This window comes from Anopheles merus, chromosome 2R, assembly GCF_017562075.2.
Source record: "Anopheles merus strain MAF chromosome 2R, AmerM5.1, whole genome shotgun sequence".
Classification (NCBI taxonomy): domain Eukaryota; kingdom Metazoa; phylum Arthropoda; class Insecta; order Diptera; family Culicidae; genus Anopheles; species Anopheles merus.
In genome coordinates this window covers 12,896,334-12,913,604 of record NC_054082.1, presented here as the reverse complement: position 1 = coordinate 12,913,604, position 17,271 = coordinate 12,896,334, and the positions used below count along the sequence as shown (strand labels likewise).

Here is a 17,271-nt window from a genome sequence, read left to right as displayed (position 1 = left end):
GGCGTGATTTTTGGATGGAATGTGGCAGAGATAGAAAGGGGTTTGGCTTTCGCCCGCCGTGTGACGCGTGTTATTCGCAAAAACAAAAGCAGCGAATGCGAATAGCAACAAAAAAAAGAACAGGGCAACACAGCGACGAACCCGGACGAGATGAATCGGCCGGACCTGTTCGGGCCGTTGCCGCGGCGGACAAGTTGTACTTGTCGAACCTGTACTTCCAGTTTCCGCGTTCAGTCTTTTCTGCTACACCGTGCGCTGCTGCTTGCAAACTGCGAAAGCGGCCGCGGCCCGTTTGGCAGAACTCCTTGTGGCTTGTTCCGCGCTTCGGAGTGGTGTGGTGATCGGGGTGAAGACGTGAAGAAAGTGGATGAGTTTTATGTGTTGTAGTTTTTTTTTTCATCACTCCTCTGTACGTCCGTGTGTTTGTGTGTACATGTTTTCCAATTCCAAAGCCACATTTTTCGTCCGATCGTCAGTACGACGTCGACGACTTCCTTCCTATGGGCATCGGCGTACTACTCGGACCGCTCCGGGTGGTACTACCGAACCAGACAAAGCATTACTAATCAAACAAACAAAAAAAACCGAAGGTAAAAACAAGCTTGAGGAAGAAGGATCGCGTTCTTCGGCCGCTCCCGCTATGGAAACTCGAACCATTCGGGGCGAGCGATCGGTCGGCCGGTCGGAAAAGAAAGCAAAAACGCTGGCCAGCCGCGATCGGACCGGAAAAACTTTGGGCATATGTTTGCGGAAACCGAGCACTGAAAGCGAAAGAGAAACGCAAAGCAGCAGCAGCAGCAGCACCGAAAAACCGGCCACCGATCGACGGTGTTGGCAAAAATGGAAAAATGATACCAAGTGGGAGAGGGAGTATTGAAAGTGAAAGAAAGAGGAAGAGGAAGAGGGAGAGGGAGAGAAAAAAAACACACACGGATGAGTAAAAGTGTAATCGGGGGAAAGCAGGCAGGCAGCAGAAAGCAAAACAACTGTAGTAGCAACTGCAGCAGCAAAAGGGAGCACAATCGCGTGGATGACAAGTTCGAGGGCCGAGCTGATCGGTCAAGCGGAATTGGTTCGCTCCCTCCATAAACACACACACACACACACACTCAAGGAGTTCGGAGCGGAATTGCAATGTACCGACCCGGTGTGCCATATAAATGAATGAACTTTCGGCGTGCGCTAGAAAACGACCATCAACAGCCAGCTGAGCGTAAAGCAAAATAGCGCAATGATAGCGCACTCCCGTGCCGTGCCGTATTGCGAAAAGAAAAGGAAAAAAACAAACCTTCATCAAACAGCAGCATAACACGGTGCCGCGTGCATTGTGAAGTAGGAAAAGCAGTGGCAACAAACACACCGGGCCCTGGTGCTTCCTAGTTGCGGAGTGTGGTAACCCGAAAAGGGAAGCACTCTCCATTCACCCTGTGTGCAATAAAAGCGCAAGGAAAACATGAGACATGGTTGTAAAAAAACACACTCACTCACACATTCACACACTGGCTGCTCAACTTTACAACACCTCGCCTCATCAACGGGCGGCACATTGTTCGACCCCAATGTTCCCACCCATTTCCCAACGGGGTGTGGAAAATTTTCAAATCATCAACCCTGTCCCTACCGGGCCGCCATCTTTCTGCAAACGAGCTGGCGTGTCGCTTTTATTGGCGCGCCTTCACCCCGTTTCGTCGCTTGGGGGGTTGCGGGAGAAACCTTCTTCTTTCTTTGCTTCCCATTCGAATGGCACCGCCGGCCACCGCCTCTATCGCAAGCCACCAATCCATCCTGTCGGGTTTGCGTCGAGCTTGTGATGGGTTAATTTTATTTTATCATCTGTGAAAGAAGCCGGAAAAATTAGGCAAACCCTAATGGACCAATCGCGAGAGGGGAGCTGTAAAATTGGACGGCTGTGACAAAGGCCAATCCAGCCTCCTACGCGCTGGGATGGGTGGGAGTGAAAGCGGGAAAACGTGTTGGCTAATTATTATTAAAAAAAGGAAATCTTTTTATAATGCAATCATGGAATAAAACAACAACAAAAAAGGCCACAATGAATGGAAAACAGTGTGAAGAAAACAGTACGGGGTTGGGACAGGGGTTCGTCACTTTTGAGCGTGCAAGTCTTTGGAGGATTTCGCTGCGAGAGAGGAATGTGGGACACGAACCCAAGCCGTCATTGTTGGTGCGCCAAGGTGGGTTCTGGCGGTGAATTTTCTTTTCTTTTTTCCCACCGTGACAAATTTCGACGCTGCACAGCCGATTTGCAACCCCCTTCCCCTCCCCCCCCCCGCGCCGGGAAGCCAATCGGTTGAAAATTGAGGCCACCGGAAAGAGCTGGTAGCTTACCGGGCCCGGGAACGAAGGTGACATTAGCTGCGGTTTCGTTTAGACAGAAAACCGGCCCGCTGTGTGTGTCGCGATAGAGTGGGACGAAAACTGGAGCAACACACCCAGACATCATGCCGGAACCTGCTTCCGTTGCTTGCTTCTTTATTATCGCAGCTCTCTTTCGAGCTGCCCGGAAGTGGGCATTGCTTCCTTCCCGGTCGAACCACACCGCACTGAAGGGAAACCGATGGAATGTATGACACACTGCTGCCAAACGCTGATCCCGACCCGGATATAATTCATTCCACTCTTCGATTCAATTCCATACTTAGCGGACAGAGATGATTGCCATTGTTGCTTTCGATCACCGCGCTGTGATGACGCGGGCGCGGCTGTCTGAGCGGGAGAAATCACTGTCACCCTCGAAAAATCATCTGTGTGTTCACACTTTCACGCTAAAATGTGCCCAGCGGTGTGCGAAATTGCGGAACCCCACCCGAAGCCGAAGAGGGTTCGGTGGGAAGGCAATGCGGACACCCCACGCAGCGTGATCGTGATCGCGATTCCGGCTTAAATAGGGTGATTGAAACTGTTGATCGCCACCCCAGAAAAGGTGACAATTATTTGCTAAATAGCTTTTCACCACCATCAACAGCATCCACCACCATCTACCACCGTCTTCCGGGGCGTTTATGGCGTTGCGCTTTGATTCGTTTTAAATTTACCATCGCCAACTAACTTCCACGATTTTTTCTATATTTATTTTTCTTCTTACTGTCTTGCGGGCAATTCTGTTAATCAGGTTTTTGTTTTTGGGCGCTCGAGTTAAATAGAAGCGAAAAAAAAAACAACAGGCCCATCCAACATGTGTTGTCCAGCTCCATGATCTTTCGAGAAGATCTTTCGGCAAACAACATCTGCATCTGCGCTGCGGGAAGGAAGTGGTGCTTCTTCGCAAACGAAGAACTTGTTTATTCTTTACAGCATGTTGTTTTTTTCTCTCTTCTAGGCACCACACAAACAAGCACACACACACACACACACACAGTCAGTACGCAAGTGCGCAAAATCTACTTTTATTGCCCTTATTAACACTTTAAAGTGTTAACACTTTAAAGTGCCAATTGGCCCTCTGGTTCGGGGTAAGCGAGGATGCGTAATTCGAATACCGTTTGAAGCCGTTTGTCTGTTTTCTGTTAGCATTTGTTAGGAAAGGAATGAACCCTCCGATGGAAAAGAAAGGCCAGGACGCAAGGTGCAAAGAGCACCTACGTGTTCTCCCTTGGAAATACTGTTATGACGCTGATCAGTGCCGTCATGTTACCGTTTTTCTCCCTTTTTGGCGTGTTCGTTGGGCACCCTGCTCTTTCATATTTCGACATTAATTCCCTCACGCTTCCCTAATGATGGTGCGCGAGGTTGCAGTCATAAATGAACTCATCTGGTTTTATTCAAAACACACACACACTTAACCCCGGGAAGAACCTTTTGACGGACAGGCGGCCAAACGCTGCGGCTAAGCATAGGCGATCTATTCCACTTTAATGATACACCCAGAGGCAGGCGTAGGGCTCTTCGGGCACAATCCAAAATTCTTCGGGCAGGGTGGAGCTTGCCAAAAGCTGCCGATTGCCGTTTGCCGAAGCGGTAAGCAGGCACTAGAGGCGGCGCTGGTGGAAAAGCAAAACCATCACAACAGCACGGGCGAAGGCAGCTTATGAATGATTTATAAACTTTCGTTCTTTCTTCGTCTTGGTTGAGTTGATTTTGCCTTAATTGGTGGCACACGGTGCGGCAAGAGACAGGGGCTTAGCTAATCCGCCTGACCCTCTGTTCCCCTCCCAGTGTTTTACCAAGAATACAAACACACGCAAACGCTCTCTCTCTCTCTCTCTCTTTGTAAGAGGTTTCTAAAGGGTAAAAAAGGAACCAACAACGGCCCGGTTCTGGCGCTGACGATGATGATGATGGGCCGACCGTAGACCGTTGATGTCATAAGCGATGATGCGAATTGGCGATGTCGTGTGCTGGCGTGCGCAAATACAAACTGTACATACATATGTATTCACAGCCCGGGGCCGGCGTATTTGCTTCTGGGTGCCGCTTCTGCGTCGTCGCTAAGGCAAACGACCGCGTGAGCACACGATGGTTCGCCTTGACGCTTACGCCCGTACAATTGCGCCATAAATCAAATCAGCATACGCTTCATTTTTGTTGATTCAGAGCATTCTGAGTGCGGGGCGTTGGGGAGGGGTTAAATTGTAACATAAAAAAGAGTAGAGGGGTGGGAGAAAAAATCAAAGGCCACCGAACCCCGAGCGCTGCTCTGAACCAAACCATCCGCTGCATACTAAACGCGGTGCATCGTACAGCGAGCGATGTTTCTAATGTAAACAAACGACAACAAAACGTACAAAACGACACAACACAAACAAACACAAACACGCACACAACGGAATGCTAATAATCCGATATTAAAGTTCGGTACCGTTCCAGTCGATTGGGGGTCCGATCACCTTCTTCCCTCCGTGTTACATAACCGGTAACGCTGGCCAACACATGTTCTAGGCTTGAGTTAATTGATTTTTGTTGTACCCCTTTTTCACTTCATTCTTCCAGAGGCATTACCTTCCCTTCTCCCTGTCTCTTTCTTTCTCTATCTTCATTTCGCTTTACGGCCCCGATGCGATCATCCCGTTGTACGGTCGATCGATCAAGAGATCAAGCGCCACAGGTCTCTCCTGGTAAGCGCGAACGCGAAGAAAATGCCCGCGTTTGGGGTAAAAAAAGGAACGTCCAAAGAGCAATTCTTCACTCATCATCATCATCGTCTTGCTTCGTCTCTTTATCCACCTGGGCGAACCGGCCGACCAAAGTTCCGGGTTCGTTTCTTTGCCCGCCCTAACCGTGCATTGAAGTCTTTCGTCGTTTGTGGTTTGATTCTCTTGTGCGCTCTCTCTCTCTCCCTACGTATCGCATCGCAAGAACGCACATTCCACAGGGTAAGGAATTACGGCTCACGAAACGATGTCGACGATGGCGGGACGGGCACAAGCAGAATTAAACGCTTGGCAAGCGCACTGAAGACGGAAAGAAAGAGCCGGAATGTGTGATGGGCGACAGACGGGAAGAATTGTGTAAGATCAATTAAAGAGCAATCTAACGAATTTACGTCGAATGACGGTGAGCTGGAATCGCACTCACACACACACCCAGCTAAAGACAGTCAAACATAAAAGCATTCTTCGTGTGTGTGTGTATTTTTTTTTATTGCTGTCGACTTTTCCAGGTCGGAAATACACCGACCGATAACACAGGGAGAGAGCGAACGAGCGAGCGAGATAAACAACCCTTCCCTTCTCTTTGTGCCTGTTGGACGCCCGATTTCCCTACCGAGAACCGAGCCCGGGGGGAGAAAGCACGCTGACGCTGTCGAACAGCAACCAAAAGGAGAGAAATGGGCCGGAGGTTCACGCAATAGTATGGTGTGGCCACAAAACTAGGTCTCCCAGGGTGACGGGCGTTTAGAAAACGACCGGCCCGAGGAGTGGTAATCTAAAACAGGGGAAGATTCAGTCAAGACAAGTGTATGTGTGTCTGTCTGTGTGTTTCTGTTGAAAAAGGGTGTCGCACTGTTTGAAACCGGAAAAATGAACCCCTAGACTACCATCGAGCTTCGGTTTGTTGTTAGTTGGTGTTGGTTGGCTTTTCGAAATAGTAATCTTACCTTTTCGACCTGCTTAAAATTCTTTGCTCGTTCACGCTCTGCCACCCCACACGCTGCCGCGCTTAAAATTCCAATCGCGAGCACAGTCAGTCACGTCGGACCCTCCGCTCCACTCGTTCGCTTCCTGTCACGCTGCTCCGCAAGGGGTGTGACGGCGGGATCCCAGTCACGGCACCACCGATGGCGGAGGTAGAATGTCAAAGCAATGGCGCTTTCTAGCACGACTTAGGAACGATCGAGCGTCGATCTCTTTGTGTCGATGTGTGTGCGCTCTTACAGTGGGTCGGTGGGTGGGTGGTTGTAGAACACACCTCCTCACAGCAACACAGCACTTAGTACGATAGCTATTCTAACCTGCCCAGCGCCGCAAAGTGTGTTTGATTGCACACCGATTGGCGCGAGGAAACTGAGGAAAATCCCCCTGCAGCGAACACCGTGGACACTCCAGTATAATAACAGCTCGCGAGGGGAAGGGGATGGTAGCTAAACAAACAATCTATCAACAAACCACCACAGACAAAACCGCCTGTACAGACCGCTCCTCCACTCAGCTGTGGCAATTGCACAATTCTTACAAACACGAACCAAGACGGCCACTCTGTAGGGTGGCTTTCAACCCTAAACCGGATAGCAATGGGACGGGGGTGGTTTGGGCTGGCTGGCAAGGCTTGTGCTGCCTCCCCGCCGGTTGCTTGGATGTTCGCGCACTTGGCGCAACACGACGCGCAAACTAATGCTGCACTATGCAAATGCACAAAACACCTTCACCACCAGCTTGCAAAACACATGCACACACTAACACAAGCTTACAGGGCCCTTTAGCAGAATCCCGCTACGCGGCAAGGTGAAGGCGGTTTTCGCTGGAAATTGCATGCACATTCACCGTAATTCTTGGGCTCAAAACACTCTGCAACACACACCAGGGCACACACTGCACCGCTGCGGCTCCTTTCTCCTTTGTCGCTTGCGCAAAGTAAAGACGCTTGCGATGCACACAAACACGCACACACACACAAACACGCGCACACTGGACTGGGGGTTGCACTTTATGTTTTGAGTTGCATTTCTTAGCGCCAACACATGCACACCGCACCAGGAACACTTACACACACACACACACGGTGGGGTTGTGTTTTGGCCAATTTTTCACCGCTCTTTTACAAAACTGTTTTTTTTTCTTCTTCTCCCCTTCACTTCTCACTGCAGTACGGGGTGCCGGGGTGTGTGAGTATGATCGCAGCCAAATCGCATCGGAACCAACATTCAGCCGGTCGGTCGCCAGCACAGTAAACGCTCGCTGCAACACTGCTCGACGGTCGCTGGGAGTCTGAACCACCAACACGGCCGTGTGCGCTCTTGGCTGGCGGGCGGCAACAGATCTTGGGAATGGCCTCGACGGCTGGCATTTCCCCCCGCTCAGGCTCTCCCTACGTGTCTCCCTCTCTCTCTCACTCTCTCTCTCTCTCTCTCTCTCTCTTATTCTTCGCGAACGGGGTACGCGCATCAAGTTGCTGGCTGACCTTACGATCGCTCGTTTTCGTCATCCAACCACTCCTCGCTCGTTCTCTCTCTCTCTCTCTCTTTCTCTTTCTTTCGTAGCGGTCGTTAAGGGTGATATGTCTGTTAGTGTGCGTGTGTGTGTGTGTGCGACCACATCTTAAGACATGTTTTATGAACCCCGCTTTTGATGGCTTCGGGCGTTCGGGCGCTTTCGTGCCAGCCACATTCCAACCGGAGGAAGGAGAAACAGGTTTAAAGGCAACGAATCGTTACCTCTTTCCTCGTTCCCCTTCCTCCCATCGGTAAGACACTTAGGGATGTGCTTTCAGTGCATGGCAGTGTCACCCCTTGAGCGGGAATGGAAAGCTTTGCGGGGAGCTTTTCTTTAGCTTTTTGTGTTGATTTTTAATTTAACCATAAGAAATTCAAATAAAAATGCATTTTTTTTCAATTAAGCAGTCTTCGCATAAGCAATTCTACTAAACAAGATAAATAAATTAAATTTGATTTGAAAAAAAATCAATTCTAGTACAAAGAAGAACATATAAAAACCCCGAGTACAGTAGAAAATCAAAGGAGTATAATCTTCTAAAAATATGTAACATTCTATTTTGTTTATCTCGTTCTTTAATATTAACAAAATATTGCGTACATATTGTACGTACACAAAAATATATTAAATGTAAAAATGTAGTAAAGTAGTTTTTTATTTTGTTTTTTAACTATGAATTATGTTTTATCAAAAAAAAACTACGTGAATACCATTTTTGAAAAACATGCTAACCGTTTGAGCTTTGAGAAAGCTTTTCCAGTAGCTTTAAAGATATCGTAAGCTTTAACGCTGCCGACCGGCTGTAAGCAGCTCCTAAGCAGCATTGCTTCATCAGCTTACTCTTAACTGCTTTTCTAACTGGTTGGATTGATTTTTAGATAAAAACACCTTGAATAACTTGCAAAAAAGTGATATTTTTCTTCCGTTTTATTGTAATTCCAACTCAACCACTTGCCTTTTTCCGTCCATTAGTGTACAAGCTCCCCAACAAAAGCTTCTCCACTGCACCTATGCAAGCGCAAAATGAACTGTTGATTCACGACGGTTGTTCAACCGCGATTCATCCCACCATTCCATGGCTTATGCAAGCCGTAAAAAGAAACACTTCTTCCCCTTCCACCATGTCTATGTGTCTATTTCATGCAAACGCCTCAGCTCGGCTCGGTTTGCGTGTTTGCATGCGCGCGCAACAGCCCAAAGCGAGGGGCTGGGGGTAGGGGTGGAATCCGAGCCCGAAAACCACCCTGGCCCCCGGTCGCGCAAGACGGACGGTTCACAGCCAGCGACGGTGCGCGAAGGTCTTTGGAAAGGTTTGCCCCCCGACACACGATCAGTGCCGACGCGCAACGCTTGCTAAACGGACCTGTCTGAAGTAGTGTAGTGTATCGATCCTGCTCGCCACCTGACCACGTAGAAGTTGTTTCTGCCACCTGCTGCTGCCAACGATGCTGAAGCTCGCAGTAAGTAGGAGGAAGTGATTAATCTGCATCTGAAAGTGCTGCCTTTGAAATTTGCCTTCTTTTTCCCGTCTGCCCTGTCCAGTTCCTGGTGACGACGCTGGTAGTGTGCTGCCATGCTGGCCGCCGTGACGTGACCCGCCACAAGCCCCAGCTCCTGGTGGTGGAAGAGTACGGGGAACGGCAGACGACCACAGCGCCCCCGCCGCCGAAACCTTACGCCTTCACGTACAGTGCCGGCCGCTCGCCCGGACACGTGGATCGTACGCACAGCGAGGTGTCGGACGGTAGCGGGGTGGTGCGCGGCTCCTTCTCCTACGTCGATCCGCGCAATCAGGTCCGCACGGTCGAGTATACGGCCGACTCGCACGGCTTCTACCCGGTGCTGAGCCATCTGCCCGCGACGCCCCAGCAGACGGAGGCGGTCGCCCGGGCCCAGGAGAAACACTTCGCCCTGTACGCCAAGATTGCGCAAGAGCATGCCGATGCGCACAGCGGGCGGGCGGTGGTAAGCATTGCTATGCTGAACCGGTTGCTGCATGCTGATGCAAAACCCTTTCCCTTTGCTTTTCGTCCCGTTTCAGGAACCGAAGCTGCCCAAGGACACGGTGGCGGTGGCGAAAGCGAAGGATCGCCACTTTTCGCTGTACGAAAAGATTGCCCAGGAGCACGCGCGCATCGGGGCGGAACAGGAAGCGGCCCGGCTAGCCTTTGAAGCAACCTCGGTGAAGTACGAGGAGGAGTGAGGCGAGGAGCATCTGTGAGGATTTGAGAATAAAATGCAAATGTGATGATTCATCAATAAAGCGATCAAGTTGTAAACAATCGATCGGGAGGCTTGGAACTGGTTTGCTCTTCTCTATTGCCGCCCTGACGTCATCGGAACGCTAATAATATTCGAACAACAACGCCACTAAATCACAAGCACCGAACAAATGCACACACACAGTCTCGGCAACTCGCGGCTGCCAAGGTCGTTTTGGAAGTAAATGATCGAAACGGACCAGGCCAGTTAAAATGACATTTTCTCCTTCCCCACTGTGGCGAGCGTTAATGGGTGCGGGCAGGGCAAGTTTAAACAGTAATCCCACATCCAGATTGGAAAGCATTTGAACGGTGGTTTTCACTGCTAGTGCAAGCATTCGCGATGTTGTGCCACCTGCTGGTGACTCTAGCGGTAAGGTCTGATTCTTGAGGATCACTTTCCGAAGCACTTCTAAGTGATGTTCACACATTGCCCCAACAGCTTCTCGACCTGTCGCTCGGTCAGAGCGACTATCCCGACTACCCGCAATACGACAGTGCGTATCCCGATTATGGCGATCCTGCGCCCACCAACCCACAGCCCGACAACCCGCAGCCCGAATATCCCGACTACAGCTACGTGGAAACGGTGCCAACGACCACCGCAACGCCCGCCACAGAACCGACCAAAAGACGGCAGGTGTTTCCCCCGACACCTACCGGACGATCGGGACCTACGAGACGCCAGCGTGCGAACCGAATCGTGCGCTGGTACTTCATGAATGACTGGGGCACGATGCCAGTGCGGGCGACGACCGTTGTACGTCGCCGCAGCCTGGGACGATCGTCCCTGAGCAGGATGCCACCGTACTATCGCAGCATGCTGGCGGGTTCCCGCGCTCTCAGCTCCAATGCCCCTAGCACCACGGGGACGAGACGCATCGAATATTGGTACTGGTAGGAGGTTCCAGCGGACGATGTAACGCACCAAAACTTACACGCAATAAAGTCTCGCAATAATGAAGCTTTATCCAAAATGGGATTTAAGGATTCGGATGGGAAGAATACAGTTGTCAATGTACTTGAAATTCAGCACAATTCGTTTATCGTTTATTATCCCATCAACATGTTTAGCAGGCAAACGCTGCACGGGTCAACGGTCGGTGCCGACGACGCGTACCACTCCTGTAGGACGTTGCCGGCCTGGCGTACAGGCGGCGCTGCAGGCATGTCATAATACGTATAAGTGTTCCCATCGTAGGTAGTATCGCTGTAATCATCATCGTAGGCGTAACCGTCCCCATCATCGTAATAGTATCCCGAGTCGGGGTCGGCATAGTCTAACTCACGGTTTGTAGTACCGCCGGCGACCGGCAGTTGGGTCGCACCGGCTCCCTGTGCTGGGTTCCTGTTCCCGGCCGGTCCCGCTTGGTCGACTCGCACTATCACGCGGGGGCGCGTTTGTGAGGGACCGCCGGGCACTGGGATCGAGGCACCGGGATAGAGCCGGGTCAGCATGGAGGCTAGGCCGGCAAGGTAGCTAAGCCCTCCAGCGCCGTTGGCACCGCCGTTGTAGCTGTTCACCAGCCCGCCGCCAGCCGACGGAACCTGCCCATTGATGGTGTTCGCGTACGCTGGCATGTTGTACCAGCGGCAGGCCATACTGGTCGGCTGGTCCCGGTAGAGGGTTAGGAAGAAGGCGTCATCCCCCGGCACGGTCACCTGGATGTGGGGGAGAAGAGTTAGGAAAAAAAATGTGGGAGAGGAAAGAGGGTTACTAGTATTGGATTGGCCGGAAGATCGTTCACACTTTCACCCTGCCCACAGTACCAGCAATACGAGAAGCACGATTGTACGCACGGAAACGACCATCCTCGTCACTGCACTGAACAACGGGTAATGATCTGTGCGACGGTAGTCTGGGACAGGGTTTGCTAGGGAAATGGTGGTCTTCATTTAGCGAAGGACGGACAAGAATACTGTCGAATTATATCTCAATTAACCTTCGACGTGGTTGGTAAAAAGCGGAAATTGGCTCCCAAAATCCCCGCTCTTTATTCCGCTGTTTAGCAAAAGGTCATCTGGCACTGTTTGTGATTAAAGAGCCTTACAAAATGGTTTAAAATCGCTAACCAGAGCTCAATTACGTGCACACTTCCAGTATTAGATATTAATTTGCGTAGTAACAACCAGACATACTGAGCAAAACGCGTTTAATTTTGAATTTGTGCCAAATATTGTGATAATGAAGGAAGACAACACAAACTCTAAACATCTTATTAATATCCTATTAATGAGCCTATTTACACCAACGGGAGCTGGTGGATGGAAACCCTTAAAAGGATGTAGCCTGATTTAAACCCATCTGTTTGCCATCTAAACATGGCCAGTTTGCGGTTGGTTTTCTATCTAGTGGCGCTTTCGTTCGTTGCGCAAATAGCGTTCGCGCAGGAATATGAGTACGAATACTATTACGAAGAAGGTACTACGTTGATTGGCAGATGATTATCCTGATCGTGACGATAATGCGTTTGCTTATCCCTTTCCCATCTTACAGTAAGCGCAACAGATGATACCACAACACCACCACCAACTGAGACGACTGAAAATGTAACACCGGCCACAGAAAGTGTGACTACCGAGACATCGACGGAAACCTTCCTGGAGTCAACCAACATAAACCCAGTGCCCGTTTCCCCAATGCCCATTAACGGCGATACCGATGAGGAGCCAAACATCGTCTTTCCGGTGTTGTCGAACGTTTCCGTCACGGCAGTGTCCGACGGTAAACCGTTAAGTACTGATTCCGAAAAGCGAACGAACCTGTCGCTGCTGAACACTACACGCCCCGGCACTAGAACGACCAACAGGCGTAAGTAGTACCACTTTGCCACTGTGCCGCTTCAAAGATGCTCATATTTACTCTCCCCCACACTGCCCTTACACTAGCATCCTCCCAACCGGGCATTGTGCTCAACATCTACACCGGCATGTACGGGATGCATTCGCAGGCGAACAACCGACCGACCGGCAATCGCGGCAACCAGGGCTGGAACCAGTTCTGGCCCCGCGCCCAGTCCCCGCTGCAGGGCTGGTACAATCTGTACGGTGCGCCCAACCGCCGACCGGTGCAATCGTTCTTGCCGCAGCAGCAGCGCCGCCCCATCTATCGAGGCCGCGGACCCGTCTACGAGTATGACGATGGGTCGTACTATCCGGTTGCGGCGAACCAGCGGCCTACCAAGCCACGCCGCAACAGTCAGCCGGCCGGTCGGCCCGCCAGTAACGCGCGGGACCAGCAGGCAAGCATGGCCGTGTACAACTTTCTGCTGCAGATCCTCGGACAGCGCGGGACGGGTGGCCGGTCGCAGCCACCGGCAAAGTCCGCCGGTTCGCGCCGGCGTGTATGAGGAATGCGGAATCGTTTCGTACGGTGAAAAAGCTACACAACAATGGGATGAATAAAATAAGCTATTGGGTTTCGAGTTGAATGGAAATGTAAAGGTTCTACTTGATAAAGCTTTGATTTAGAATGAATGTTCTGGAAACCGTTTCGGGATAACTGGTGGGCCACGTTTTTGGTATACTTAACGAACAGAATGCGAAATAAATGCCATACGAAACATGAAAAATTTGAACTCTTACCTGTAAAAATGTTTCAATGGAATAATTGCAAAATTCGTAATGTTTATAAGGCCGCAAATACACGACGCGCGTTTCCGCGCCCGCGGAAACGCGTATAACAATCCAGCCATAGAAATGAAATGTCATTCGAACGCGCTACCGCGGAAACGCAGAGATGCTCAGCTGGATATCTCTGCGGAACTGTTATACGCGTTTGAACGCGGGCGCGGAAAACGCGCGTCGTGTATTTGCGGCCTAATGTAAATTTCAAATTAAATTCTCATCGGTTTGCAGTGTCATTCGCGAGCCGCGCGCACACAGCACAGCAGTACAGCAACAGACCGGGTACAGTAAACACACCGCCGCGGACTGACAGCTCCGACAGTAAACATCGCGCCTAGCGGGAGCGAGACAACTGCCGGCACGAGCACGGAACCGGCCCAGCCACTGTAGCGCGAAAAGGACGGCAACAACCTTCGCGCACAAGATCGTCTCGCACAGCACCGAGTGTGTGTGTTTTGTCGTCTGCTGTCCGTCGATTAAAGCACGCAGTTGGTTCTAGAGTGAAACGAAGCATGGCGGCACGATTGATAAAGAAAATTGTAAGGAAAACCCATGTGACTATACCTAGGAGTGTGTGTTTGTGTGTGTGTGTGAACATTCTACCGTTTCGCATTGCTCTGGGGTGGGGCGGGGAGCTGGTTCCTTTTGTCCGGATCGTGCACACTGCTGCCGGTGCAACGTGGGGGTGCTCGCTCGCGTGAAAAACACGCTCATGTGTGTGTGTGTGTGTGTGACACGAGAGACACATCGAACCCTCTCCCTCCACCCCTCCCGCACCAACCATAGGAGAAGAAAAACGGTTGCGCAAAGAAATCTTCCCTGCAGGTCTGAGAAGCTTGGGGGAAAACTACACCGCGCGCTTAAAAAAAAAACAATTTCCATACTAACATACACACACACACACCCTCTCACACGCCAAAACCCAACGTCCGCTTCCGTGTTCTTGTTTTTTTTTTTGTGTACCGTTCTAGTTGGATGGCGAATTTGGAAGCTTGCTGGCGAAATTTTCCGCCCAACTGAAGGACAACTGGGTCAAGATTTACATAACCTCCTCCTCTTCTTCTTCTTCTTCCAACTCCTCCTCCTCCTCCACCAACAGCACCGTTTCCAAGGCAGCAGCCACCAATGCTAAGCGGGCCGAACCGATCGTTCAAGTAAATAACCAAATTGGCCGAAATGTGCACCGCTTTTGTAAATGCTAATCGGGAAAATGTCACACGTAGTCACACACACACACTCAGCCTCATTTTCCGCAACCCCTTCGTAAGATGGCTTTGATGGTGCTGTTAGTAATCCGTGCTAATTCCACGCTAGTGGGGGAAGGGTATGTAGGGAAGATAAGCGCGGGGAGATGGGCAAGATAGTGTGCTCGATGTGTGAAGTGTGCAGTAGGCCATCGCCGTAGTTTCAATCGTAGTACTCGCTGAAGGTGGTTCGCCTTAAAACGCGGCCGTTACGTAACGGACAACTTTACGTTGACAAATTTCCCCCTCCCACTCCGATTTTCTCACCTTTCGGGCGATGTGTGTTTGTCTTCTGCTTTCAGACGGTTGCACCGTTCGGTGCCCGCACGTTTGCGTCCGGCACGCGCAAAGTGACGCTCATCCCGGGGGATGGCATTGGGCCGGAAATTTCCGCCGCCGTGCAGAAGATTTTCGCCGTCGCCAACGTGCCGATCGAATGGGAAACGGTCGACGTAACGCCGGTGCGGGTAAGTGGAACCCATTTTCTATGGTACGATGCAACCGAACCGGACATTCAGTAGTCAACCTCTTTTTTTTTTCCTCCGCCCAACAGAACCCCGATGGCAAGTTCGGTATCCCGCAGGGCGCCATCGACTCGGTGAACCGCAACAAGGTCGGTCTGAAGGGACCGCTGATGACGCCGGTCGGCAAGGGGCACCGGTCGCTTAATCTGGCCCTGCGCAAAGAGTTCAACCTGTACGCGAACGTGCGCCCGTGCCGCAGCCTCGAGGGCTACAAGACGCTGTACGACAACGTGGACGTGGTGACGATCCGCGAGAACACCGAGGGCGAGTACTCCGGCATCGAGCACGAGATCGTGGACGGTGTGGTGCAGAGCATCAAGCTCATCACCGAGGAAGCGTCGAACCGGGTGGCCGAGTACGCGTTCAAGTACGCCAAAGACAACAACCGCAAGAAGGTGACGGTGGTGCACAAGGCCAACATTATGCGCATGTCGGACGGGCTGTTCCTGCGCTGCTGCCGCGACATGGCGCAGAAGTACCCGGAGATCAAGTTCGAGGAGCGCTACCTCGACACGGTCTGCCTGAACATGGTGCAGGATCCGCGGAAGTACGACGTGCTGGTAAGTCGGGTGCATGATGGGTTTAAACACAGGGGGCAACAGAGAATAAAACGCGCCGTGCGTCTCCTTCCTCGCAGGTGATGCCCAACCTGTACGGTGACATTCTGTCCGACATGTGCGCCGGTCTGGTCGGTGGGCTCGGCCTCACGCCGTCCGGCAACATGGGCCTGAACGGTGCGCTGTTCGAATCGGTGCACGGCACGGCGCCCGACATCGCGGGCAAGGATTTGGCCAACCCGACCGCCCTGCTGCTGTCGGCGGTGATGATGCTGCGGCACATGGAGCTGAACCAGCACGCGGACAAGATCCAGAGCGCCTGCTTCGAGACGATCAAGGAGGCGAAGTACCTTACCGGCGATCTCGGCGGCAAGGCCAAGTGCTCCGAGTACACCAATGCCATCTGCGATAGAATCAAGTAAACCCAAAGCACGTGTCACCGCCCCGGCGACGCAAGCAGGCTGTGGCTGCGGGGTGAAAAATTCCTACCAGTCCTAGCCGCCTGCCTGAGATAGAAGAAAACGCGCGCGCGAGCCCTTCAAACGCCATAAAAAAAACGCGAGCGAGCGAGCGAGAGAGTGAATGCGAGAGAGGAAGTACTACAATAGTGGTTGTTTCTAGTGAATTGCGAAGCAAAGGATCGTAAGAGGAATGCAAACACACACCCATGCAGTAACTAGCGAACTATTTATTTGTAATTTTAAAAGCAAACGGAATCCAACACAGACCAACAGACAAACAGACAGGCACACACACATACATCGATCAGTCCCGGCGCGCCCGTTTTCTTTCCAATGCAGTAACAGCGAATGTACCCCACATCCGAGGACCACCCGGCGACATGTTGGTTTCTTCAGACATGGGCACCAGTATTAGGATGAACAAGACACCCTAACCACCCGGCAAAATACGTCCAAAAACCGACCAAGTATCGAGCAAACGAGTCCGACTCCTGCCCCACAAGTAGCTGGAACATTATGCTCACACAGCCTGCGTCATCATCCCTTCGGGAGAATCCGTTTCCGCTTCCTTCAGACACAGCCAATAAGACACAGCTTGGCGCATTTCGTCCTCTATCGGAGGATGAAGGTGTTGTGATGTTAGGATGTCAGGATGCAGAATGGAGCTTTCCCCCTTTCGGTTTTGTTCTATGAATTAGTCATTAGGCTGCCCCTCCGCATCCCGACCCCCACTCCCTCCCCCCCCCTCGAATGGGTGTTCTTTGCCTGCCCCACGAGAATTGAATGCATTAGTGGAAGAGCTAACCCGTAAACGGAACGTTGGAAAGGAAAAGCGAACAAGCTGTGGAGCGCGCGCGTGCGTAAACACGAACAATACGCGGAATGATGCGCGGAACTGTTTCACCAAAAAGTCGAAATAAAACTTGTCTCAAAATTAGTTGATTCAAATTGTCAAAACAAAAAAAAAACGCCTTTTGCCAGCAGTTTTCA

At 51.4% G+C, this 17,271-nt stretch overlaps 6 protein-coding genes across 8 annotated transcripts in view; 4 read left to right on the top strand and 2 right to left on the bottom strand.

Moving 5' to 3' along the window:
• The window catches only part of LOC121588395, a 31,969-nt gene extending 24,539 nt beyond the window's left edge, over positions 1 to 7,430 (bottom strand). Inside the window, exon 1 of the mRNA XM_041906268.1 lies at positions 6,056 to 7,430. The gene's annotated coding sequence lies outside the window, so the exon portion shown is untranslated. The remainder of the gene's footprint in view (positions 1 to 6,055) is intronic.
• A 1,370-nt stretch (positions 7,431 to 8,800) lies between these two features.
• LOC121588403 lies at positions 8,801 to 9,893 on the top strand. The gene is made up of 3 exons (XM_041906279.1): positions 8,801 to 9,067; positions 9,150 to 9,572; positions 9,649 to 9,893. Exons 1-3 carry the CDS (start codon positions 9,053 to 9,055, stop codon positions 9,808 to 9,810), a joined length of 600 nt encoding a protein of 199 aa, XP_041762213.1. The 5' UTR covers positions 8,801 to 9,052; the 3' UTR covers positions 9,811 to 9,893.
• Positions 9,894 to 9,996: 103 nt separating this feature from the next.
• Positions 9,997 to 10,852, top strand: LOC121588407. The gene is made up of 2 exons (XM_041906282.1): positions 9,997 to 10,241; positions 10,311 to 10,852. The coding sequence occupies exons 1-2, from the start codon at positions 10,212 to 10,214 to the stop codon at positions 10,767 to 10,769; spliced, it is 489 nt and encodes a 162-aa protein (XP_041762216.1). The 5' UTR covers positions 9,997 to 10,211; the 3' UTR covers positions 10,770 to 10,852.
• Positions 10,853 to 10,890: 38 nt separating this feature from the next.
• Positions 10,891 to 13,541, bottom strand: LOC121588404. The gene is made up of 2 exons (XM_041906280.1): positions 13,454 to 13,541; positions 10,891 to 11,530 (listed from the first exon to the last, which is right to left on the bottom strand). Exon 2 carries the CDS (start codon positions 11,468 to 11,470, stop codon positions 10,922 to 10,924), a length of 549 nt encoding a protein of 182 aa, XP_041762214.1. The 5' UTR covers positions 11,471 to 11,530; positions 13,454 to 13,541; the 3' UTR covers positions 10,891 to 10,921.
• LOC121588402 lies at positions 12,159 to 13,299 on the top strand. The gene is made up of 3 exons (XM_041906278.1): positions 12,159 to 12,290; positions 12,366 to 12,680; positions 12,758 to 13,299. Exons 1-3 carry the CDS (start codon positions 12,191 to 12,193, stop codon positions 13,216 to 13,218), a joined length of 876 nt encoding a protein of 291 aa, XP_041762212.1. The 5' UTR covers positions 12,159 to 12,190; the 3' UTR covers positions 13,219 to 13,299.
• Positions 13,542 to 13,918: 377 nt separating the features above from the next.
• Positions 13,919 to 17,218, top strand: LOC121588461 (probable isocitrate dehydrogenase [NAD] subunit alpha, mitochondrial). 3 transcript variants are annotated; one of them, XM_041906432.1, is made up of 5 exons: positions 13,919 to 14,034; positions 14,467 to 14,649; positions 15,042 to 15,206; positions 15,293 to 15,823; positions 15,901 to 16,368. In XM_041906432.1, the coding sequence occupies exons 1-5, from the start codon at positions 14,008 to 14,010 to the stop codon at positions 16,240 to 16,242; spliced, it is 1,248 nt and encodes a 415-aa protein (XP_041762366.1). In that variant the 5' UTR covers positions 13,919 to 14,007; the 3' UTR covers positions 16,243 to 16,368. The 3 variants fall into 3 exon arrangements, with proteins under 3 accessions (XP_041762366.1, XP_041762368.1, XP_041762367.1); XM_041906433.1 differs by lacking the exon at positions 13,919 to 14,034 and adding an exon at positions 14,101 to 14,320 and having other exon boundaries at positions 14,595 to 14,649; positions 15,901 to 17,218; XM_041906434.1 differs by lacking the exon at positions 14,467 to 14,649 and having other exon boundaries at positions 13,924 to 14,034; positions 15,901 to 17,218.
• Positions 17,219 to 17,271: the final 53 nt, after the last annotated feature.